At 40.4% G+C, this 25,491-nt stretch overlaps 1 protein-coding gene across 1 annotated transcript in view; it reads right to left on the bottom strand.

Moving 5' to 3' along the window:
- oca2 (oculocutaneous albinism II) overlaps positions 1 to 25,491 on the bottom strand; it is a 403,227-nt gene that overhangs the window by 265,108 nt on the left and 112,628 nt on the right. The window contains exons 6-8 of the mRNA XM_048598233.1: positions 19,409 to 19,566; positions 16,818 to 16,897; positions 13,897 to 14,050 (exon numbers count right to left, since the gene is read on the bottom strand). Coding sequence (XP_048454190.1) covers positions 13,897 to 14,050; positions 16,818 to 16,897; positions 19,409 to 19,566 — 392 coding nt within the window. The remainder of the gene's footprint in view (positions 1 to 13,896; positions 14,051 to 16,817; positions 16,898 to 19,408; positions 19,567 to 25,491) is intronic.

Below are 25,491 nucleotides of genomic sequence, written 5' to 3'. Positions count from 1 at the left end.
TGCTCATGTAGTTCTGTAATACTTTACTGTTCATAATCTTTTCATGGGATAGGAGCGTTGCCTGCATTTGTTACCACATCTCTAACTGCCCTCGATCCAAGTGCTTACTTGGCCATATAAATGGGTCAACCACATCGCTGTGGGTATGGAGTCATACTGACACCTGACCAGGTAAGGATGGAGATTTGCTTCCCTTATGGAGACATGCATCTGGATGGAAAACTATTTCTTCAGAGTCAATGCATGCATTTGTAAAACAGCCACAAGGCTGAGGTAGCCAAGTCTGGTTGGATTCTTATGAGTTAACACCAACATCAAGCCCCCAAAACCCACCTTCCCCAATTTAAAAAAAAAGCAACACCAACTGAGGGAAAATGAGGAAAAACAGTTCAGTTTGGACAGGTAAAACCAAAAGAACCGCAAATGTTGTAAATCAGAAACAAAAACTGAAGTTGCTGGAAAGCTCAGCAGGCCTGTCAGTGCCTGTGGAGAGAAACCAGAGTTAACATTTCAGGTCGGGTGACCCTTCATCAGAACTGATGGTAGCTAAGAAGATGTCGGTTTACATGCAGAAGATAAGGTGGAGGAAGGGGGTAAGGAGTAAATGATAGATAGGGATAAAGCCCAAATAGAGAGACAACAATTGAGAAAGGGTCATTTGACCTGAAACATTAACACTGATTTCTCTCCACAGAAGCTGCCAGACCTGCTGAGCCTTTCCAGCAATTTCTGTTTTTGTTTCAGTTTGGACAGTGTCAGGCATAATGCTTAAACAAAATTTGATGACATTTTACATTCCGTTTCACTCAGAAACAAAGCTAAATTAAAATAGAGGTATAATGTAGGTTATAATATAATCACCAAACTAACTTTTTAAAAGTTAAATTTGCGTAGTTTCTTTGAATGCCTGAAAAGCACACTCATGCTCAAAAGGCTGGGTGATGATAGATTCGTGCTTTGTCCTTATGCAGCTCTGTAAAGATGTCTTTGTTTTGCAAACACTCATTGGCACGTCAAAACGTCACACCTGTGTAACGAGTAAAGAAAGATCACTGAGTGATTCCTATTTGCAGCTTCTTGTTACATGCTACTTCCTATCAAGGCAAACTGAAATGCACATGAGCATCAGATTCTGTAATATAACAAAATCAGCACCATTTTAAGTATGAAATTGCCTGAGAAGGGAACTGAACCCACTTCAATGCAGAGCCTGATGAGAGGCACCACAGGAGCAGCCAAATAATGATGGTACTTGGTTAGCTGCTGTTTGTCATCATTATGAACAGTCATTCCTCAGAGATCTGTGCTCTAGTGTTCTCTAAAACATACACATACTGTACACAGAACTTACAATTCAGAAGCAAGTTATTCAACCCAACCGGCCTATTCCAAAGTTGAATGCTCCTTTCAAGTTTCCTCCCACCCCTTTTATACCTGTGCCCATCTGTTTCACCCATCCTCCATCCATTTATTGAACACTTCTTCTCTAAGTTTCAAGCAAGTTCCACAGCCCAACCAATTTCACCACTGTGCAAGACAGACCTTGACTGCATTGGGTGCCACAAGTGAGACAAGACTTAATTGCAGTAGATGAGACCTGGGTGCAGTGTCCAATCTTGGACTAGCAAAACAGCTGCTACACACCATGCTAGCATTTTGTTTGTGTTGTGGGAGGAAATTCAACCATTTTTTTGTTCACTTTTGATGATTTCAGATCAAAGCAAACCTTTTGAATTTCCCGAATTGTTCCCTGTATGTCATGGTCCCACATTGAACAATGATAAGATGATAAGGCTGCAGTGGGCATTGGGTACAAAGTATCAGTGACTTGTGCTATGGATCAGACCAAAGCCCCTCAAACCATATGAAGAAGATAACTTAGACCCTAACTTTTTTCTTATTTTAAAGGCAAGTGCCAGGCGATGCATTCCGGATGTAATTTGATTGGCCAAACTACCAGATTTGAAGCAAAATAACACTTCATTCTTACACAATTGTTAAAATACAAACAAAAGAAGACATTGGAACAATTTAAGTCTATTGGAAGTTTTAACAGAATAATAGATTATTTAATGACTGAACAGTAACTGTTCCAATATAGTAACATCCCATAAACACACCCTTGACAAAGGCAAATTCAGACAAAAGTAGATTGTCTCACAGACAATTCTCCAGTCCAGCAGGAAAACATCGAAAGAAAACTCAGAGAGAAAAAAAGGAGTGTAGCAGGGACAGATGTACTGCAGCTTCCAAACTCAGCTGAGACCCAGCAACAACTGCTCCTGAAAACTAAAACCTAAAAGTCCTGGTTCGGTGGGAGCTTGACCCCAGCCATTTACACTGTTTCTACTGTTCCTACTTTTAAGAAAAACCCAAGGCCTCACAAGCAGTGTACTTTATTGGATTGAAATAGACAGCTCAGCACCTCTGTCTTAAAACTTTTCTTCAAAAAAAAACCCAATAATTGCTAGCATGGTGTGTAGCAGCTGTTTTGCTAGTCCAAGATTGGACACTGCACCCAGATCTCATCAACTGCAATAAACAATACAACACTTAAAGACATAGTAGCATCATACTTGGAGAGGGTAATAAGATGAGGTGTCGCCATGGACAGCGGCAGTACTGCAGAACTCTTGGCTTCAGACTAGCCAGCAGCTCTTGGGTGCAGGTTATCTACCTCACAGTGGGAAGTGCAGCAATTAAATGTCCATGGTAGGGCTGGGAGTTCCAGTACAATGATTCCCACTGGCAATTAGAACTATATTCCAACAATGCTCCCAGAGATCTGTTCAGCAGGAGTGCCACCAGATTATGGCTCCCCGTGTCCACAGTAATGCTGCCCAAAGTTGTAGGTTAGTGACTTTATTAAAGGGCAGCAGCCTGAAATATTCTCCACTTTTTTTTTCTCTCCATAAATGTCAGCAGACCCTCTGAGTATTTCCAGTATTTACTCTGTTTGGTTCTAAATCTGCAGGACATTTATCAGCAGTAAATGGGACTATATGGCTTGCTGATCCTCAGATCCAATTTGTGTCCTTCACAATGTTGATGTGTGACCAATTCCAAGAGGCGGTGAGTTGTAGCTAATATTATGGAGGTCGATTAAATAGGCTGTCCCCACATTCAAAGCATTTTCACAGCTGTTAGTCAGTTCCCAATGTGATTAAGTCCACACCAAATGCTGTTGTTTAACCAAGGCAATACTGCCAAGACTACCTCTTTCTTTGGGGTCCACACAGTTCATGAGCACAATAAGTTCCCTTGGAGCTGTTTGGAGACAGATGAACAAAATAGACCACCCTCACATGCTAATGTGTTATATCTATGATGTACAAATGAAAGGGGATATAGGTTCCCCAATAGCTCCTTTGATATAATTCATTGTCCACCATTGAACTCAATCACACAGACGAGGAAGTGGGGAACCATATACAATATGCCTCGATACCTTTGCTTGGAACTAATCCATCAAAGAATCCTTGCAATGTGATCTATTACTTACATCTGACCTGAAGCATCAACAACAGTGAAAAGGTGTAGCTTTTACCCTTCTCAAGTAACAAGAATAAATACAACTGAGAAGCTGAGAACACCATTGAGGTATACCACTATTGTGTTATTTATGAAACGGCAAGTTTGTTCAGGGAAAAGGTCTGTTTTTTTAAGAAAGATATCTGGCTGGATAATATAGTCCACGTAAGTGAAGCATAAGTAATTGCAAAAGCAATGAGGAATCCTACATTATAGTTCAGTGCAGAAAAGTATACAATAATGTACATATACAAAAAGTTACAGGTGTAACTCCCCACATTTTGCTTGGTGAGTTAATCCCACCTGTATATACAGACAGACAGAAAGAATTGCTTCTACACTATAGAATTTTTAAGTAGGTAAAAGAGAGTAGAATATGGTGATGCAATAAATATAATTTAAAACAAAGAACTGCAGATGCTGGAGAAACTCAGCAGGACTGGCAGCATCTGTGGGAAGAAGGCAGAGTTAATGTTTCAAGTCCGGTGATTCTTCATCAGAACTCAATGTCATTTATCTGGATTTTTAAAAGACCTTAGGTCATGTGCCCCATGATAGACTAATGAATAATATCAGAGAATGTGGAGTCAGGAGGGAAAATAGCAGAACAGATTACTAACTAGGTTTAAGATAGGAATGGAAGTAAAGGGGAGTTATTCAGAGTAACAGAAGCTCCGGGTGTGGGGCTGGAGGTACCTTGTTGGAGAAGGAATGCTCCACTAGGATTGGTGTTGGGAATACTCACAACTTACATGAAGTATTTGAACTTTGGAATTCCTCCTAATCTCATCCATTTTGCCACATTGGGTTCCATCTTTAATATACCTCCTTCTGATCATGCCCTTGTAAGCATCTATCCTTTACTTCAATTCATGTTGGATCCTTCCATGCAGTTGACTGTGCAGCTTATTGAGGCACTTCAGTGGAACTGCAAGTTAGTATTCCTGTTTTAACAGCCAAGTGGTAACGGAGACCACACCACCTTGTCCCTCCCCTTTAATTTTCTATCCAACCTGCAAGTCACTATACCCACATGCAATATAGCCATCACATGATGATTGGTTATGTTCTGTTATGTTATTTTCATGTGGTTACATTCTGAGGAAGGGTCACCGAATCCGAAACGTTAACTCGGATTTTTTTCTTCACAGAAGCTGCCAGACCTGCTGAGCTTTTCCAGCAACTTCTGTTTATGTTCCTGATTTACAGCATCCGCAGTTCTTTCAGTTTTTATTTATGCAATATTGCCATATCTGGAATGGTGGGGAGCCCTGAAATATTCTGACCAATAACAATACCAGAATTAGCAAAGGTAACTGTTATGTAAGGGCTTCAGGACCCTGGAGCAACCTTGCGATGATAGCACAGAACCGCACATCACTGAGCATAAATAGCACAGTGTGAACAGTTAGAAGACTCTAGAGTGACAGCACATGGGCGTGAACAAACAAGCGATGTTAGTACTTACCTAATGTAGCTATAAGATCAGAGCTTGGTATTTCTGATTACCGTGTATAGAAGTATATCATATTAATGTATAACAAGTGTTTATTTTGAAGTCTAAGCCTCAAGACAGTACTTGACTTTGCATTCTCCTTGATCAGTCTGTCTCAAGTCTAATCTCATCGTGCAGCAATAAACTACACAATAAAAGATGTTGGCAATGATGGGATTCACTGCCTAGAAAATCATGACAACATTCAGCATTAAGAAACAGACCTGAAATTGTCTAGGAAAGAGATTTTTAAAATAATTTCTTATGAAATCATTGCTATCACCTTGAGTCTGGCTGGCAGCCAGAGAAACAACAGAACTGAAGAGGTCAGTCTACTATACCTGGTCATAGACTTTAATGACCTACCTTTCAAAACAAGTGAATCATGTCAAAGACTTGGGGAGGACAGGATTTTCAAGGTTAAACTGTACAGTCCATGTTGTAGAAAGTAACCTAGGTTACTCATTTGGGAATGTATACAACTGGTCATCAATGCTTGTGATGGGGGGGGGCGGAGTCAAAATGTTTGGGGAAGGGTGTTTACTGAGGAGCTCTAGCAGCCTGGAGCAATCTGGCAATTATGTCATGGAGCTACATATCACAAACTTAAATAGCACAGTGTGGGTGGCGTTAGAACAACAATGAGAGATTCTCAAATGATCATGGTGATGGGCACATGAAGAAAATTGATTAGTCCCTAACAAATACAACTAAAAATTCAGAGTTTGGTATGTATTTATAATGACCAGACATAGTAGTATTCAGTATTAATTTATAATAAATAGCATTACTTTGAAGGCTAAGCCTGATGACAGTTCTTAGATTTGCCTTCTCCTCAACCAGTCTATATCAAACACAAAGTCATTGTGTGGCATCGAAATGCACTAACGTTCAACAGGGTCATAGAGATGTACAACACGGAAACAAACCCTTCCAGTCCAACTCGTCCATGCCAACCAGATGTCCTATATCAATCTAGTCCCATTTGCCAGCATTTGGCCCATATCCCTCTAAACCCTTCCCACTCATATACCCATCCAGATGCCTTTTAAATGTTGTAATCGTACCAGCATCCAGAGTTTGATTATTAACTCTAACAAATGTATTAGACTGGTTGGTTCAGTTCAAAATCCATTTGTTTTAATCCACAATGTGCACTGCCCTCAAGTGGTCAACCATTTACCAATGAAGCCATTGAATAATTTATCTGCAGTGAAACAGCATTAATGTGGGCTCGGGTAATGGTAGTGAGTGTATTAAATTAAGCTTATACATATTAATGTTTACATAATGCTCAAAGCAGCCAGAATGATGGGTAGGCACATGTGATTGTGCAATTAATTCCTATAGTAGCAGTAAACTGTGGCCCTGGCATTCAGCTGGAGGTCTAATAGGTAAGAGTGAAAACAGGTTTCTCACCAAACGTACTGAAGAGTAATGGACACATTTCTTTGGAGCAGCAGAAGAAACTTTAAATTCACTGTCTTGCCTGTGTGATTAAATGGAAAATACATGCTGAGGACTGAGTGTACAGCAAAATAAACCACCAGGATGCGTCAATGGCTTCACTGACAAGTGCAGCAGGAAGCCATGGTGTCACTGTTCTATTTTAAGTAACCACTGATCCTGATTTTTGTTTTGCTTTTCCATTTCAGTCTGACTTTTTAAGCTCAATTTTCTCCCATTTTCCCCAATTTTCTTCCCAGCGTCAGGCTCAATCAATGGCACTCTTGTCTCAGAATCACAGAAGTTCAGGTTCTAACTCTACCCCAGGGCTTGAACATGAACATCAGGTGGTGACAACAGTCCAGATGATGCACATAGTCATCTTCACCTACAAGGCCAATCTAGAAATGCTGGCACAAAAAAAAACCATAGCTCTAGGGTCAAAGATGTCTCAGAGCAGCTACAGTACATCTGGGAGGGGGAGGGTGAACTGACAGCGGTTGTATAACACATCAGTACCAATGACATAGGTTAACAAAAGGGATGAGACCTTAAAAGGAGAATATAGGGAGTTAGGCAGTAAGTTGAAAAGTAGGACCTCAAAAGGTGGTGATCTCAGGATTACAACCAGTGAAAGTCAGAGTAGAAATGGCAGGATATATCGGGTGAACATGTGGCTGAAAAGATGGTTCAAAAGGGGAGGGTTTCAGAATCCAGGGAGTTTGGGACCAGTTCTGGGGGAGGTGGGAGCAATAAAAACTGGACCGATTACACCTGGGCAGGACTGGGACTGATAACCTAGGGACAGTATTTGCTAGTGTGATAGGCGAGTTTAAACTAGAATGGGAGGCAGGGTGGGAACCTAAACAGGGTGACAAGGGAAAGACCAAACAAGGACATTAATAAAAGAAACAGTAAAATGCAAAAATGGCAAAAAACACAAACCTTTCTGCCTTAATGCTCAAAACATTTGGAATAAAGTTGATAAACTGGCCATTACAAATCGAGATAAATGCCATCATGGAGACAGGATTACAAGGAGATCAGAACTGGGGAATTAACATTCAGGGATATTTTACCTTTCAGAAAGACGGGAGGGCAGGAAAAGGTGGCGTAGCATTCTTAAGTAGAGATGAAATGAGGACAGTTGTGGGAGATAATTTGGGCTCGGAATACGTGGTATCCATTTAGGTGGAGGTAAATAACAAATAAGGAAAGAAGGCAATTGTAAGCCCTGTGTATAGATCCCAAACAGTAGGTACACTGTAAGAAAGGGTACAAGTCAACAAATAATAGAAGCATGTAAAAAGGATAGTACAAGGTGCTCTGGAGTACTGTGAACAATTTAGGTCCCCTTATTTAAGGAACAATATCATGGGAGGCAGCTCAGAAAAGCTTCACTAGGATGATCTTGGCATAGAAGGATTGTCTTATGAGCAAAAACAAACAGGTTGGAACAGTATTCACTGGAGTTTAGAAGAATGAGAGACAAGAAGGCGGTACAGAGACATAGTGGTTAGCACTGCTGCCTCACAGTGCAAAGGACTCAGGTTTGATTCCAGCCTTAGGTGACTGTCTGTGTGGAATTTGTACATTCTCCCTGTGTCTGCGTGGGTTTCTGCCAGGTGCTCTGTATTACATCGGATTTAAGCACTGAAATTACTGTTATAGGAAAAAGTGGAAGAATTCAAAAGTGTTCTTTTGATAGCCATTGTCGTCTATTGTAGCAGTGGCTCTCCTTTTAAACACTGGACAGTGCAGGTCAAATGATCAAAAGAACCAAAAGCAATTTAGGAAGGCTAATTGAGTATTGGCCTTTATCATAATGGGGTGAAACACAAAGAGAAGGAATTATGCTTCAGTTACACAGAATAATAAACAGACTCCATCAGGAATACTGCATTCAGCTCTGGACACCAAACCCCAGGAAGGATGTATTGTTCTCACAGAGGGTGCAGTGCAGATGAACCAATACTACAGATCAGAGTGTTAAATTATGAGGGTGGTTGCATAAATTGATTTGTATTCTTGAATGTGCAAGAGATTGAGGTATGATGCACTTGAGACACTTAAAAAGTAAAACCGATTGAATAGGTTAGATAGATTTGATGCAACTCCATCTTCTGTGGGTGGCATTAAGGATGAAGGGGCATTGTCTTAAAGTCAGAGGTATGTCATTAAGAAGCAAATTCAGGAAGCGCTTTTACTACACAGGCAACAATTGGAATGTGGAACTTGTCCCTTCCATATAAAGCTGTGGCTGCTCAAAGATTTTACCAAGATACATTTTGTTAGATAAAGATGTATCTAGACATGGGCAAAAAGTGAACAAATAATATTAAAGTGCTGATCAGCCATGATCTAATTGAATGCTGTGAAATGATGAATAACCTACCTGTTTTTCCAATATACCTATAATGTTAAACATTCACACTGCTGTTATCATGAGTGGTCATATCTAGCATTTATAGTCTTGCTTATGCTGGGATTAAAGTATAATATAAATTGAGGAAGGAAAAGTAACTAAAATACAAAGGTAATGTTTTCATCAATGTAATTGAGTAACTACATAGTTCAACGGTATCACTTGCAGAATTTATTCATTAGCAGAACGTTATTGTGCAAACCATGGTATAGATTACTGCTTTAAATTATATGAATTAGGATTTTAAACTAAAAGCAAATGTTATTAACTGGGTTTAAAAGCTTTGACAGTCGCAGGAAAAAAACTTTAAATCTTCTAAAACAACCACCAGTTGAACAATTGAAACCGTATTTGCATGGAGTATAACTGGGCTAAGATATAGTACAACACAATTCCAAATGCTTTTCTGAAGGTCTGATTCCTGGCTAAATGGCATATGAAGACATTCTTAACTGAACATCCTTGGCTAATTTTTAATAACCTTATTCAGAACTAGTGTGTATAAAATATGCAGAAGCAGCATGTGTCAAAAGAAATGACTCCACTAACATGTAAATTCCATTTTGAATATCTGGCTTGTTGAATATTCCTTTGTTAAGGAATTTAGAAATCCTGCGGGATCATCACATCCAGCTTTGAGGATTGTACATTATCAGAATCTCACAGCTTTAATTCAAAAATATTTTGGCACTCTGATGATACTCTTCCCCATTGAACAAAAGTCTTTGTACAAAGGCTTTTATTTTACATTATTACTCATGCAGCTCACTCAAGCACAAGATGCTCAATGATGGACCTAGTTAGGGGTAATCAATAGGATGCAGAAAGGTTGTCAGCTGAGGGATGGTGTTCTGAGTCATGACGCGTACTTCACATTCTCATAGCCTATTGTGGGAAGCTGCCATTATTGTCTGTCATAATAAAGAGATGCAACGTCACACAGCTCAATTCCCTAATAGACCAGACAAAAGAGCAAATGCCTTAATGCATGTTTTCTGAAGCATTTCAACAATTCAGGCTAGAGTAAAAGCAGTAGTACGCTCAGATTTTCTCAATGGGTCAGTTGGCACGAAAATAAGCCACACCAGAAGAAGTCAGCTTAGATTTGGTTCTTGTTCTGAGTTAAAAGGTTGTGGGTTTGACTCACACTCCAGAGATTTGTGCATAATTAGAGATCAGCATATAAATTCCCTTAATAAAAGAAAAATACTGCAGATGCTGGAAATCTGAAATAAAAATACAAAGAATGCTGGAGAAACACAGCAGATCTGGCAGAGAGAAACAATGTAATATTTCAAGTCCAGTGTGACTCTTCAGAAGTGACATTACTTTAGGTATTTCTGAAGAAGGGTCCAAACCCAAAACGTCAACTTTCCTGCTCCTCTGATGCTGCCTGGCCTGCTGTGTTCCTCCAGCTCCATACTGTGTTGTCTATTACTTTAGGTAAAGTTGCCATAGTCTTACCAGACCATAAGGCTGTTCTCTCATTAGAGAGAGAGATGACTGGTGATGGCTTAACCTGAGGGTCACCATTGCCCCAGGCAAGGGGAGAGATTAAGGAGGAGAGCCTTTCATTGTTATCTCAGCCGGTGCAGAAATTGAACCCACATTGTTGGTATCACTCACCAGTAAGCCCCTGCCCCAGTCAACTGCTCTAACCCCTTTTAGTAATAGATGTCAGCACATCAGTAATCAACAATAAAAACTGAGATTATAAATTCACTTGCTTTTCTTCAAAATACTGCCACGGGATCTTTTGTATCCACACAAGGAATGAAACTGCAGGTTTCAGTCTAACACCTCAGCTGAAAGATTGTATTCTGACAGTCCTGCAGTAAAGTGTCAGTCTAGATTTTTGTACTCATGAGCTTTGAAAGGATAATAAATCAGAAAATTCTTGATGTAATGCAGCATACTGCTTTTAAAAAAAGTCAGTGTTATTTTACCTTGAAGAACCAATGCAATGCAGCAAAGGAAAACATTTTCTTGTAATTTTATAGATCGACTTCGTGCACAGGCTGACAATGGCAAAATATTATCTGTTCTGGGCATTCAGCATGAAGCAATTACAGGTCAATGTAAAATGGTCTTTGGTTCAGAATGAAGCCTGCCAAGCAATTACAAAACCACCACCCTCTCGGACTGCAATGGCAATTTTATTTTTTCGATTTCATGTACCACACATAATGCTGGCCTGTGCTTCCATATCACCTACTTGCCGGGAAATCTGCACAGTTCTTACAACTACGTTGCAGCAGAAAAATCTCCCATTTAACTCCAGCTTTGAGCAGTGTTCCTACATCCTTTGGGATTGTCGTAGTTTGCAAAGATATTGAAAACGGCTACAAGTAAGGGAATCTAGTCCACCTCAGAAAATGCCACAGTATGCAGTTGGCAAGCTATCGCCATGTTGGGGAGTTGATGGTGCAGTGGTATTGTTACTGGCCTAATAATCCAGAGAGAGTGACTAATGCTCTGAGGAACATGGGTTTGAATCCCAATAGGATAGCTAGCGAAATGTGAATCAATTAAAAAAAATCTTAAATTAAAAACTGGGTGAATGACAACTATTGTCAATTGTTGTAGAAACCAACCTGGTTCACAAATGCCCTTTAGGTGAAGAAAATATGAGGCCAGAACCAGAGGAATGCAGTTGATTCTTAACTGCCAACTTAAATGGCCCTGTCCTGTCAGTTCAAGTGGGAATGAGAGATGGGCAATAATTATTGGCACAGCCGGCAAAGTCCACATTCCAAGAATGAATTTAGAACAAACTAGGTCACTTTGCATGAAGCCAGACAGGTACATTGTGCACATCCTCGCTAGGAGCTGAACCAGATTTTGACAAATGGTAATTATTGACACATTCCAGAAATAATTTCAAGATGGCTGCCGAGTGGCAGGGCTGCATTCAGGATTCTGAGCTCGGGTTTCGACTGCTCCCCTCAGCTTCTTTTTTTTTCTTTTTTCCTTTCACTTTCACTATTTCTCTTTTTACTTGTTTTCTTTTCTTTAAAGCGTTTTTGTGTCGGCACGGTAACAACAGCAAGCCATTTGTGGAATGGAGGCCAGCAGCAGGACGTTTGCAACTCCATCTATTGATTAAGGGCAGCGTTTGTAGCGACGGCAAAGCTCCTTTTGAAGACTAGAGGCAGCAAAAGACAATAGGCCTCAACTAGGCCCGGGGTGCCAGCATCGGAGGCTGACCATTCCATTCACCTTTATTGAGATAGGACTTTAAGATCCAGCCATTTTTATTTCTTTTAGCTCTGGATCTTCTTTTTTTCCCTTTTGGCTCAGTTTCTTTTATTTCTACTTTTTTTAAAAATTCTGGTTTTTGTACAAGATGGTGCCAGAGGATGGTGACTCCATACACTTTTCACTATACCCCTGTACTTGAGTACACATGACAATAAAATCTCATTCAAATAACAGTTCTTTGTCAATGAGTTACATCTATCTGATTCTGTTACTCAGTGAAATATCAGAACGTAATTGTTTCAGTAATCCCAACAAGTCCATAACCATGACTTTCAGGAAATATTGGAAACTGGGAATATTTGGGAATCAGACAGGCGGGGAAGTCACAACTAGTTCAGCATTGTCTCAGTGGGCATCATAGGCTACTCAAAGAGGTGATCCCAACTGTCTGTGGTTGTGTGATATGGATAATAGCAAGTCATGTTTTACATCTGTACTAATTGAACTCAATGGAAATAGTCACTGGGAGTAATGCAAGGTGAGTTTCTAATTCACTAATGTCTATCCAATTATTGCAAAAGGTCAAGATCTACTGCAAGAGCATTTAAAGCCTCCATGAGTTTTTCATATTTAAATATATTACTGAAAAAAGATCCCTTCGCTATCATCTGTAAGAAACAATCTATAGACCCAAGTGCACATAGATTTCTTTGTCAAATTCGCACACGGGATGTGGGTGTTGCTGGCTGGGCTAGCATTTATTGCCAATTCTTAATTGTCCTTGAAAAGATGGTGGTGAGCTGCCTTCTAGAACTTCTGCAGTCTGTATGGTGTTGGTAAGAAGGGAGTACCAGGATTTTGATCCCGCAACAGTGAGGGAGCTCCAAGTCAGGATGATGTACGACTTGGAGGGGAACTTGAAATTGGTGCTCCCATGTGCATCTAGATGGTAGAGCTCTTGAGTTTCGAAGATGCTGTTGGCGAAGCCTTGGTGAGTTTCTGCAGTATATCTTGTAGATCATACAAACCATTGCTGCTGTGTATCGATGGTGAAGTGAGTGAATGTTGAATAAGATGAAGGTGGTGGATGGGGTGCCAATCAAGCAGACCACTTTATCCTGGATGGTGTCAAACTTCATGAGTGCTGTTGGATCTACAGGCAAGTGGACTGTATTCCCTTACCTGCCTGACTTGTGCCTTGTAGATAATGGACAGGCTTTGGAAAGTCAGGAAGTGAGTTACTCAGTGTAGGATTCCTTGCCTATAAATGACACTTTTAACATCGTCTCCAAAGGTTCATTCAAGCCCAGCCTTTCATTGTATTAGCCACAGTGCACATTCTTGTGCTGCCTCCTGAATCTTAGCTTTCTCAACTTTCTGTAAAAAAAAAACCTTTTCAAACAGAACGACAGTACATGCAGTGGCATAGATCTCCATTCATGAAAATATAGCTTTCACAATCCAGATCGCCTGTGTCACATCAGTATGAACAAACAAGTGTGGGTACTGTCTGAGCTATAACAATACCATGAGCTGACATTACAAACTAGAATCATTCAGCAACATGTTCCATTGCTTTACATATTAGCTGGGAAGACGCAAGACTTAGTAAGACAATCTGAACGGATGAATGTTTCACAATAATAAGGGTCTTATTAGATTAAATAAATAAATCAGGACAGTGGAATTCCTTCATTCCGAATTTAAAAAATTATTAAATTGAAGTTAACTTTGCAATACGTTTTACACTGTCTAGAATGGGGCACAATGGGTTACTTAATGGGGAGAAAGGACTTACCTCAAATACAATAAGTGCATAGACTCCAGCCAAAATGACGGATGCGATGGCAACTTGAGTCTCAACATTTGCATAGAGATAATGGTGATGAATGGAGAGTGGAACCATTTCACTGTTCTTGAGGAAGGCTTGTATACTCAAACTGATTTCATTGCTACAAAAGATGTGCAGTTGCTGGTTAATCACAGTTGTGACATTCCATATAACAAGTCATTGAGTCAGAGAGTTACACAGCTTCAAAGCCCTTCAGTCCAACTCGTCCGCTCCAACCAGATATCCTGAACTGATCTAGTTCCATTTGCCAGCATTTGGCCCATATCCTTCTAAACCCTTCCTAGTCATATACCCACCCAGGTGCCAATTAAATGTTGTAATTGTACTTGCCTCTACCACTTCTTCTGGCAGCTCATTCCACAGATGCGCCATCCTCTGCATGAAAATGTTGTCCCTCAGGTCCCTTTTAAATCTTTCCCCTCTCATCTTAAACCTATGCCCACTACCCTGGGAAAAAAAGACTTTGGCTATTCATCCTATCCATGCCCCTCATGATTTTACAAACCTCTATAAAGGTCACCCCTCAGCCTCCAATGCTCCAGGGAAAATAGCCCTAGTCTATTCAGCCTCCTCCCTGTAGCTCAAACTCTCCAACCCTGGCAACGTCCTTGTAAATCTTCTCTGAATCCTTTCAAGTTTAATAACATCTTTCCTTTAGCAGGTAGGACAAAATTGAAAAGTGATCTCACCAATGTCCTGTACAGCCACAACATGACATTCTAAATATTATATCATTGCACTGACCAATGATGGCAAGCGTGCCAAACACCTTCTTCACCACCCTGCCTACCTGCAACTCCCATGCGGCCCATGCGACTGCCAATGCAGTCAATATAGTTAATGACAACAACGTGAATTTATATAGCGCTTTAAGTCCAGTAACACACCCATAAGTCCCTTCCCAGGAATGGGTTTCAAGCAATGTTTGACACCGAGTCAAATAAGGTTGTATTCGAAACAGAAACAGAAAATGCTGGAGATACTCAGCCAGTCTGACAGCATCTGTGGAGTGAGAGACAGAATTGATATTTCAGATCTTGACTTACCATCGGAAGTGATTTTACGACAGGCGAAGAAAATCTCGCCCAAACAGGTAGGTCTTGCAAAGGAAGAGGCGAGGTGGGGTGTGGTTTTGAGAGTGAATTCCAGAGCAATAAAGTCCAGGTACATGAAGACCCAGCCACTAGAAGTGGACTGATTAACATCAGTGCTACACACAAGGCCAGAACTGGAGGAGCAGTAATAGTTTGGAGGGTCAAAAGATGAGACCTGCTGGAAGTGGTTTTGAATGAGTTCAATTTTACCGAAGATGGAAGACAGGGGGCCAACCAGGAGAGTGGTGGAATAGCAAAGTCTCAAATAAATATGACATGGCTGAGGCAATTAAGGAATCCAGCCCCAGATTCCCACACAGAAGAGAACACTAGTGGCAAACACCCCACAGCCCCATTAGAGCTAATTTGATGGACTTTGGGACAGTGCTACACCGAGGGTAAAGGAAGGAGGAAATCCTGGCAATACCCAGGAACCTTAAAATCAACATCATGGCGTAGATACTGCAGAATGATAATGAGAGCAGAACGGTCAGCCTTTGCAATCATTACTGGAATGGACAACCACCTTAGTCAGGAAATGCCTCTTTGATACCATCTGCCTCCTGCCCCCCACCTTTCTGATCCTCTTGCCCACACCACCAGTCCTATCCCTCCCTGTTCAGTCTTCTCCCTCCCCCCCTTCCCACCCTCTCTGATATCCACTCCCCTCCCCTTTCAACATTCCCCCAGCAGCCACGGGAGGTCATTCCTGCTGCCGACCCTCATGTCAATGTTGCACTGTTCTGTGCATTTTGCACATAGCGCAACAACATAGAGGGTCTGGAACCTTGTGCATGTATAGTTCGAGTGAGCATGCAGCACAACAGTTTCAGTCTCATCAAGCACTCTTGCAGAAAATAAAATAATGAAGAAATAAATAGTTGCTCTCATTGATTCTACACTCCACTAGAGGGTGCACTATTGAATAACCCATTCATGCAAACCTCAAACTAAGAGTGGAATCCTAAGGTCACCAGTGATTTGATGGAAATTTGTCTAATACACAATGAGTCTTGCTGTAAAAACTCACCTGGTCCCACTAATACTGTACAATTTATCCATATTACCATGTGTATTTGAGCCCAAACACTTTGAAAACATTAACCAAAACTCGTAAATAAGACTTCATAAAACAAACTACAGCTTCAAACTCAATCAATAAGTCAGTAACTAATCAAATCAACAGAATGGCACAGTAACTGTGTCAGAGGGGGACTCAAAACTGAGTGTTTAAAATATATTACTCCTATAGAGTCATAGAGCTGTACAGCATGGAAACAGAACCTTGGGTCCAACTCATCCATGCCAACCAGATATTCTAAGCTGATCTAGTCCCATTTGCCAGCATTTGGTCCATATCCCTCCAAACCCTTCCTATTCATGTACCCATCCAGATGCCTTTTAAATGTTGTAATTTTAGCAGCCTCCACCATTTCCTCTGGCAGCTCATTCCATACATGCACCACCCTCTGTGTGAAACCACTGCCCCTCAGGTCCCTTTTAAATCTTTGCCCTCTCACCTTAAACCTATGACGTCCTGTTTTGGATTGCCCTACCCTGGAAAAAAGACCTTGGTTATTCACTCTATCCATGCCCCTCATGATCTTATCAACCTCTGTGAGGTCACCTCTCAGCCTCCAACAGTCCAAGGGAAAAAGCCCCAGTCTATTCAGCCTCTCACTACAGCTCAAACCCTCCAATCCTGGAAACATCCTTGTAAATCTTGTATATACCACACCTTGTAAATCAGTACAGTCTCAGATTGGCATTTACCTGCTGGCCATCTCAAAAGTCTTTGTCTTGAGGAGTTGATTCCGTTGTGGATTTAATGGAATCGTCCAATTGTGCACCAACTGCAAGAATTATGAAGCAGAGGATCGACATGAATCAAAGTCTTGAATTTCTGTATGTGAAAATATTCTTTGAACATCATTCCACCATCAGGCATTGTCTGCACTTACCTCTTCCCAAATATTATCTTTGGAGTTATCCTGAGTTCGAAACTAGATGGCATAGGTTTAAGGTGAAAGGGGAAAGATTTAAAGGGATTTGAGGGGTAACCTTTACACGCAGAGGGTAGTGCATATATGGAATGAGCTGCCAGAGGAATTGGTGGAGGCTGGTACAATTACAAAATTTAAAAGGCATCTGGATGAATAGGAAGGGTACAGAGGGATATGGGCTAAATGCCAACAAATGGGACTAGATCAGTTTAGGATATCTGGTCGGCATAGACGAGTTGGATGAAGGGTCTGTTTCCGTGCCGTACATCTCTATGACTCTAAACATAAAGGAGATCTGATGGTAAATTAGTACCTGAAAACAGCAGTTGAGGTGCAATTGAATAGCAATTGCAATTAAATTTGAATCATAATTTTATTTTTAGGTCAAGAGAAAAAGATATGAATGATGTATAGTTTGTCCTACAAGAATTAAATTGCACAGGTTTTGACCCTGGTCACTCCCTCCTCCAATGGTCATTGCTGATCATCTATTTAATCCTTTGCAGCTAGGGGAAGGTGCTGAGTAAGTTCTGCAAGGTACCTCTCTCTCCCTCGTGAAGGATTCTCCTTCTCAACCTTTCCCTTTTCCTCATGTGTGGTGACCCTCAGGTTAAACCACCACCCGCTGTTTCTCCCTAATGAGAGAGCAGCCCAATGGTCTGTTAAGAGAATGGTGACTTTACCTTTTCTTAATTTATCTATTCTTTCATGCCCAGAATCAACAAGAATCTTACCAGAGGGTGAGGGATAGGGATCCTGCCCACCTTTTTAAACACACAATCAGGGAAAAGGGAGCAGAACTATGTGATAAACATCATTGTTGATAGATTGCAATTGTATCATCTATAATTTCTTTTATAGAGTCATAGAGTTATACAGCAAAGAAACAGATCCCTCGCTCCAACTCGTCCATGCTGACCATCTTTCCCAAACTAGACTAGTCCCACTTGCCCATATTTGGCCCATATCCATCTAAACCTTTCCTATTCATGTACCTGTCCAAATGTCCTTTATATGTTGTAACTGTACCTGCATCTGCCACTTCCTCTTGCAGTTGATTCCACACACAAACCATCCTCTGGCTGAAAAAGTTGTCCCTCAGGTCCCCTCTTAAATCTTTCTCCTTGAACCTTAAAATTATGCCCTCTAGTTTTGAATTCCCCTACCCTAGGGAAAAGACCTTTGCTATTTATCTCATCTATACCCTTCATGATTTTACAAACCTTGATAGGTTACCCCTCAACCTCCTACACTCCAGGGAAAGAAGTCCCAGCCTATCCAGGCTCTCCTTATAGCTCAAACCCTCTAATCCCAGCAGCATCCTTATAAATCTTTTATGAACCTTTTCCAATTTAATAATAACCTTCCTATAGCTTGGCAACCAGAACTGTACATAGTATTTCAAAAGTGGCCTCAGCAGTGTCCTGTACAGTCATAACATGACATCCCAACTCCTCTGACCAATGAAGGCAAATGTGCCAGATGCCTTCTTCACCACCCTGTCTACCTGTGACACCGCTTTCATGAAATTATGTACCTGAACCTCTATGTCATTCCGTTCAACAGCACTCCTCAGTGTCCTACCATTAACTATGGAAGTCCTGCCCTGGTTTGTTTTACCAACATGCAAAACCTTACATCTTTCTAAATTAAACTTCATTTGCAATTCCTTAGCCCACTGACCCAGCTGATCAAGATCTCTTTGTAATCTTAGATAATCTTCTTCACTGTCCACTGTACCATCAATTTTGGTGTCATCCGCAAACTTACCAACCATGTCTCTTGTATTCTCGTCCAAATCTTTTATAAACATGACAAACAACAGTGGACCCAGCACTGATCCCTGTGCAACACCGCTGGTCACAGACTTCCAGTCCAAATAATAAACCTATACCATCACCCTCTGTTTCCTACCGTCAACCCAATTTTGTATCCAATTGGAAAGCTCTTCCATAATCCAATATGGTCTGAGATTACCAACCAGTCTACCATGCAAACTTTCTAAAAGGCCTTGCTAAACTCCAATTAGACAACATCTACTGCTCAGTTCTCATCTATCTTCTTGGTCACGCCCTCAAAAAACTCAATCTAGTTTGAGAGACACGATTTCCCACGCACAAACCCATACTGACTATCCCTAATTAGTCCTTGCCTTTCCAAATGCTGTCCCTCAGAATCACCTCCAACAACTTGAAATGCACTTCGGTTATGTTGTGAACTACACAATAACAAATACAATCTTGTTGGTCAATGTTCCCAACACAGACACCAGTAGGACCAGCTGGCCTGAAGTCGCCTTGCAAGTCACATGATCACGATTGTCTAGCGGCAAATAAAGTTAGTGTCTTGAGATACTGGCACCTGCTGACGCTTCCTCCTCCTTCTGCCACCATCTTCGGCCTGTTCAACTTGAATGCTGATGTATTCGTCTCTATTGCTGTGAATTTGGCCTTCTGCAAATGGTCCTGCAATTTCCAGTTTGAGAAGAGCATTGCCTTCAAAGTTTGAGAGGTTTAAAACTGAAAATGATTTCAATCAAGGACTGTAACAGCATCGCTGGAAAAGTGGAAGACACCAGCACCAATAAAAAAATTCATAATGAACATTGGTTGAATACAAAATGGGATGAGAATTGTTCTGGGCAGTAAGTATAGTAACGTCATAATGCATTAATGATAATCTTGTTTTACTCAGTGTGTCTAGTGACATTATAAGCAGGAGTCCTTTATCACACTTTCCCAGTGAAAAGCTTAAAACGTTCATATTTTTCTTAAACTTTGGATGCATATACCCAAAAAGTGCATATTTATTTTGTATTCCCATCAAGTTTTACTTCTAAGACAAAGAAAATAATATTGGGATGAATAACCTGTATAGATAAATAGAAACATATGAACATAAATAGGATCCTCAGACATATTCCACCATTCAATGTGTTCACTACTGATCTGAAACATATTTCTCTATACTGCCTTTGTCCCTTGTTTTAGGAAAATAAAATTTCTATGGTGTCCTTATGTAGGCAGTGAAAAGTATATTACTGTGGAGAGTTCTGGTCTTATTACAAAATTGATGTGCAACAGTGGAGACGTGTTTTATGCCAAATAATGATTTTAATTCAACATCTGGAAACATGAATTCAAATTATAAAAATAGATTTTTCAAATAGAGAACACAGACTAACAGCAAAGATGTCTACCCGGTTTGCATTATTATACATTCAACAGTCCAATCCCATTGAGACGGAACATAAACAGAAGTTGCTGGAAAAGCTCAGCAGGTCTGGCAACATCTGCGAAGAAAAATCAGACTTAATGTTTCGGGTCCAGTGACCCTTCCTCAGAGCTCAGAGTTCTGAGGAAGGGTCACTAGACTCAAAATGTTAAGTCTGATTTTTCTTCACTGATGTCACCAGACCTGCTGAGCTTTTCCAGCAACTTCTGCTTTTGTTCCCAAATTAGAGCATCCACAGTTCTTTCAGAGCGTACCCAGGGCCTGATTTTATCAAGTTACAATTGGAATACATGATAATATTTGAAATACTAATCATTTGAAGAGAGTGGTCATATCACAAATCAACCCTTGGCATATTTTAAGCACACATTTTCTCCACACAATTGAAGGCAAGCAGCTGAGAAACTGAAAGAGATATTTCCTCTCCCCCATTCTCTTTCTTTACCCAACCTGTGTTTTGGGTTCCATCTGCTCTGTTCAACAAATCCATAACTACTGCAAAATTCTGTCAATTGTTAGGAAAGAATTACCAGTTTCGCCTCCTATCCCAGGAAATTTGAACAGGTGCTGGTCAGGAAAGGTTGCAGCCATTTTCATTTCAGAAGTGTTTTCACGGTGATTCTTTTTTTCTTTCAGACTGGCGGCTCATAGCTGTGCTTCCTTTTTTCGACTCTGGATCACTCACCTCTTCTGACATCATGTCTTGATTGTACAACACAGCAGTGTGCTGAACATGAGGACTTTAGTGATGTAAAGCTTACAATGTCTGCCTATGGGGTATGTGCCTCATGGTAGAGTTGACATGGCTACAGAAGACTAGAACAGACATTTGTACATGACTGCATTTCAAACCAAACAATATCCAAAGTTTGCTTATGGAAGTATGAAGAGAGGCAAGAGTCTGAGGGGCAAAAACAGAAAATGCTAGAAAAGCTCAGCAGGTCTGGCAACATCTGTGGAGAGAAATCAAAGTTAACATTTCGGGTCCAGTGATCCTTCCTCAGAAATCAAACATCCGAGGAAGGGTCACTGGACCTGAAACCTTAACTCTGATTTCTCTCTGTTGATGCTACCAGATCTGCTAAGCTTTTCCAGCAATTTCTGTTTTTGTTTCTGATTTACAGCATCTTCAGTGCTTTTGGTTTTTATTTAAGGGTCTGAGAGGGTTATGCATATCAGAATTATGCCTATCACACTTTCTCAAGCTGCTGAGGAATTCAGGCCAGCTAAAAGTTAGATTGAGCGTCATTGTGAACACTAAGGAGGAATTAAAACCTGAAGAATAAAAGTAATCCCTTGCCTCTATAACCAATTACATTATAAAAGATGAAGTTATCATATTGAAACAGCAATAAAAGTGGAGCATTGCTTACCCCTCCTTGGTCTTCCATCTCCCCTGGTCTGAATTGCTGGGTATTTCCCCATAATTCGCTGGGTGGCACTACGGATTCTTCAAAGTTGTCTGTCCCAACTCCACAGATCATGAGAGTGTCTACATTCTAGGCTTCATACACATCCTACTTCTATACATCCCACTTCACTGCACTTCTACTGGCTGGGGCAGGGACCCAGAATCTCAGAGCTACAACCTTTACAGGTACTCAAGATGCAGCAACTGGAATAATGGAATTGTTTGGTTATTACAGGGATGAGCTTCAGTGGGTCAAATATCTTTTTCTCCTATTGACTTTCATTGTACTTTTATACAAGGTCATTACTAGCACTAGTACACAACAGGCAACTTCCATTAGTTAGGATACGTTACAATCTGCATAGTCGCACAGCATTATTTCTCAGAGCTCTGATCGCAATATATGGAGACTGGAATCAGTTTTCTGCTCCTGAGATAAGTTAAAACCAAACTCCAGAAGCATTGGTTAACTGATAAAGCAATATTCATGATATAATTGCTGCTCAAGTCAGCAGTGGTAAGACAGGAATAGTTTCAGGAACTATTTTACAATTGATCGGACAAATTTAGCTCTTTGGATGAAAAATTATTTGTTCATAGTGGATAAAACATTCAGTTGAAATTCCCTCTTCACTGTTTTAATGAAGTCATTAACCTACTTTGGTTAAAACTGCGAGCAGTAAAGGTCCACTTGAATTCATTAGCCAAGTGGTTAAAAATAGCACACAGATGAATGTGTATCCTTAATGAAGTGAATCATTACTCCATTATTTTATTACTGGCTAACACTCTGCAAACCATTAACCATTCAATGCGTACGGCATGATGATTTACAATTGAAAGAAAAAGAAAGGCTTTTATAATGCAGTTAATTATATGTGTACAGTGCAGGAAGTTATATCTTTTTGAAACAATACAATAGATTCGGTGCACCATTCTCTGTAATTGTCCACAATTGCTGCTGTTTTCAGTAGACATTGTTTAGTAAAGTGCTCAAACAGTCAAGTTGCTTCACTGCTGAAGTCTGTTTTTAAACAGGTAAATGTCTAAATAGTCAGCACTAGTTAATTTCAATATGGTCCTACTCTGCCTTGCAGCAACGACCAGCATTGAGAATCTGAAGGCAAAGGATAGCAACATAATAGGGCTTTATTTCAAATTTATTTATACCTAAGGAGAACATAAAATATGATGCTTGTCTGTGGAGAACAAAGTTCATGCCCAAACGATGATCTTGACCTTGAAGGTGAAAATTGTTGACAAATAAATCAACAGAGCAAACTATAAGGGCTTTGAAAAATATAATTTGTCATTTTTTTGGGGGGAGAGTCAGAAGATCACTCAGAACTATCCTGCATTATTGGAGTTTCTCACCATCCTGCCGAGATGGATTAGCAAAGGACTTTCTTCAGACAGCATATGGCAATGAGAGAAAGCTGCAAATGACAAATGGTGTGCATTGGCATAACAAATGATTGACTTTATTACAATTATTTCAATGTGGGCCATTGAAATCTCACGTACTGAACTGCAGAAGCTACGAAACATCATAAATTAATGCATTCCTTCATATCACTATGATCTACGTTTTAAAACCATTCCCAAAGATTTTGATTTAATGTACAAAATCTAGTGCCAGTTTCTAATTTAGGAGTAAAGGACTGCTTTTGTCAAGAAATACATCATTACATTACATTACAGCATCAAGATGAATGGATAATTTTTCCTGCCCCCTACCCACTAATTCATTAATCTGCTCAATCTTTATCCATTTTCACAGGGCTTACTCTCCCATTTCCCTTGCCAGTAATTTATATCAGTGAATGTTTGCAGGTACATGTAATTTTTATCTGGGGCCTTTTTTTTACTGCAATCTTCCAGAGAGAAAACCATGACTCCATCACATTCCGTAAACATCATTCTGGCTGGCTGCTAAATTGTTGTCTAATTTACTGGAATAACAAGCGGAGTGCGAAAAGTAATCTTTTATGTTCACGGTAAAAACTCACTAAATTTACAGCAATCAGCGATCTCTTTTGGTCACTCGGATTGGAATTTATCCCAGTTTCACATTTATATAAAGCAGAAAAATGGAAGCAGTAAAGTATCTGTGGGCCATAAAATAATTTGCCAACAGTGGGAACTAACTACACTTTATTAATGGGTGATAAAACTAAAAGAACTGTGGATGCTGTAAATCAGAAACAAGAACAGATGTTGCTAAAAAGAAGTTCAGCAGATCTGGCAGCATCTGTGCAGCAAAACTAGAGTTAACATTTCAGGTCCAGTGACCCTTCCTCAGAACAGTTCCAAGGAAAGATCACTGGACCTGAAACATTAACTCTGATTTCTCTTTACAGATGCTGCTGGACCTGCTGTGCTTTTCCAGCAACTTCTGTTTTTGTTTATTAATAGGTGTCCTTGGAGAAATGCATATAATAAAAATGCACATTATTCATCCAATAGCCACTTGGCAATTTTGCTTCCATTTCCGTAATTTAAACAGAATGGATAGCACACTGTGTGATACCCAAATAATACAAAGCACCAAACTAGCTTGTGAAAAATAGTCAGCCGTTTGAGAAACAATGAAGCAAAGATAAATTTAAGAGATCATCAAACAAATAGAACCAGGCAGTTTATGTTTTTACATCTTCAGATATTTTCATCATGATAAGCAGCTTGCTTTTCAGCTACAAAGCTGTTCTCAAATATATCACTGGAAGTTGAGTCTATAATGGTATAATAACAGCGCCTTCCAACATCGTAACAATTCAGAGCACCCATGAGAACGAATATTAACAGCTATAAGCACTGATGTCCGTGCCCAAATACAAAGTGCAATCACATTTTGTGACTTATTTATTCTTCCCATGACATCTGTGTTCCTGTTTCCTCATTCACTCTGTCAATATTTGCACCTAAACATTTGCACTCAAAATCATGTGGCGGGAAGTTGTGCCACCTTACTGGGATATCAATGTCCTTTTCCATTATTGACAGGATCTGCACCTCAGTCACCAATGACCCCATTGAGCCGAATGTATATATGGGCAAGTCATGGTCAATAAAGGCCCGAATGTCAATTTTATCTCCGCCTGACTGACTCTGGTCAGTTGCTGATCCTGCCCAGCAGTACAAACTGGGAGGCAGACATTTCACATCCAGTTAAAGTGATCCTCAGCTGTTGTCAGGTAAAGCTTCAAGAAAATATCAGAGACAATACTTTAGCAGTTGCTTCTAGGGATTTTCACCTGGGTGCATCTAAAATGTCATTCAGTGAGTACAGAATGTTACCATCTTATCATAGAAGGAATCTTGAAGTCACCAAAATAACATAGGAACACAAGCAGGCCATTCTGCCCCTCGAGTCTGTTCCACTATTCGATGGATCATGGTTGATCTCTGGCCTAACTCCATAGACCTATTTTTGGACCATATCCCTTGATGGTTTTGCTTAACAAGCATTTAATCCATCTCACTTTAAAATTAACAACGGATCCAGCACCCGATGCCATTTGTGGAAGACAGTTCCAAATACCTACCATTCTTTGTGTGTAGATGTGTTTCCCAACCAGGGTGTAAACAGCAGCAGCAGGAGGGAACCTGATAAAGCTCAAGGAGCAGGGGCTGGATCAAGCTCAGACAGAACAACAGCAGCAGGAATGGGACAGGAGTGAACCTGGGGGTGAACGGAGGGAGACAGAGAGGAGTGACCCTGGAGGAGAATGGAGGGAGAGGGAGAGAGAGAGGAGTGACCCTGGAGGAGAATGGAGGGAGAGGGAGAGAGAGAGGAGTG

Source organism: Rhincodon typus, chromosome 6, assembly GCF_021869965.1.
Source record: "Rhincodon typus isolate 14 chromosome 6, sRhiTyp1.1, whole genome shotgun sequence".
In the NCBI taxonomy this organism is placed as follows: domain Eukaryota; kingdom Metazoa; phylum Chordata; class Chondrichthyes; order Orectolobiformes; family Rhincodontidae; genus Rhincodon; species Rhincodon typus.
Note: the sequence above shows the minus strand (reverse complement) of the source record. Positions and strands in the feature narration are given on the sequence as shown.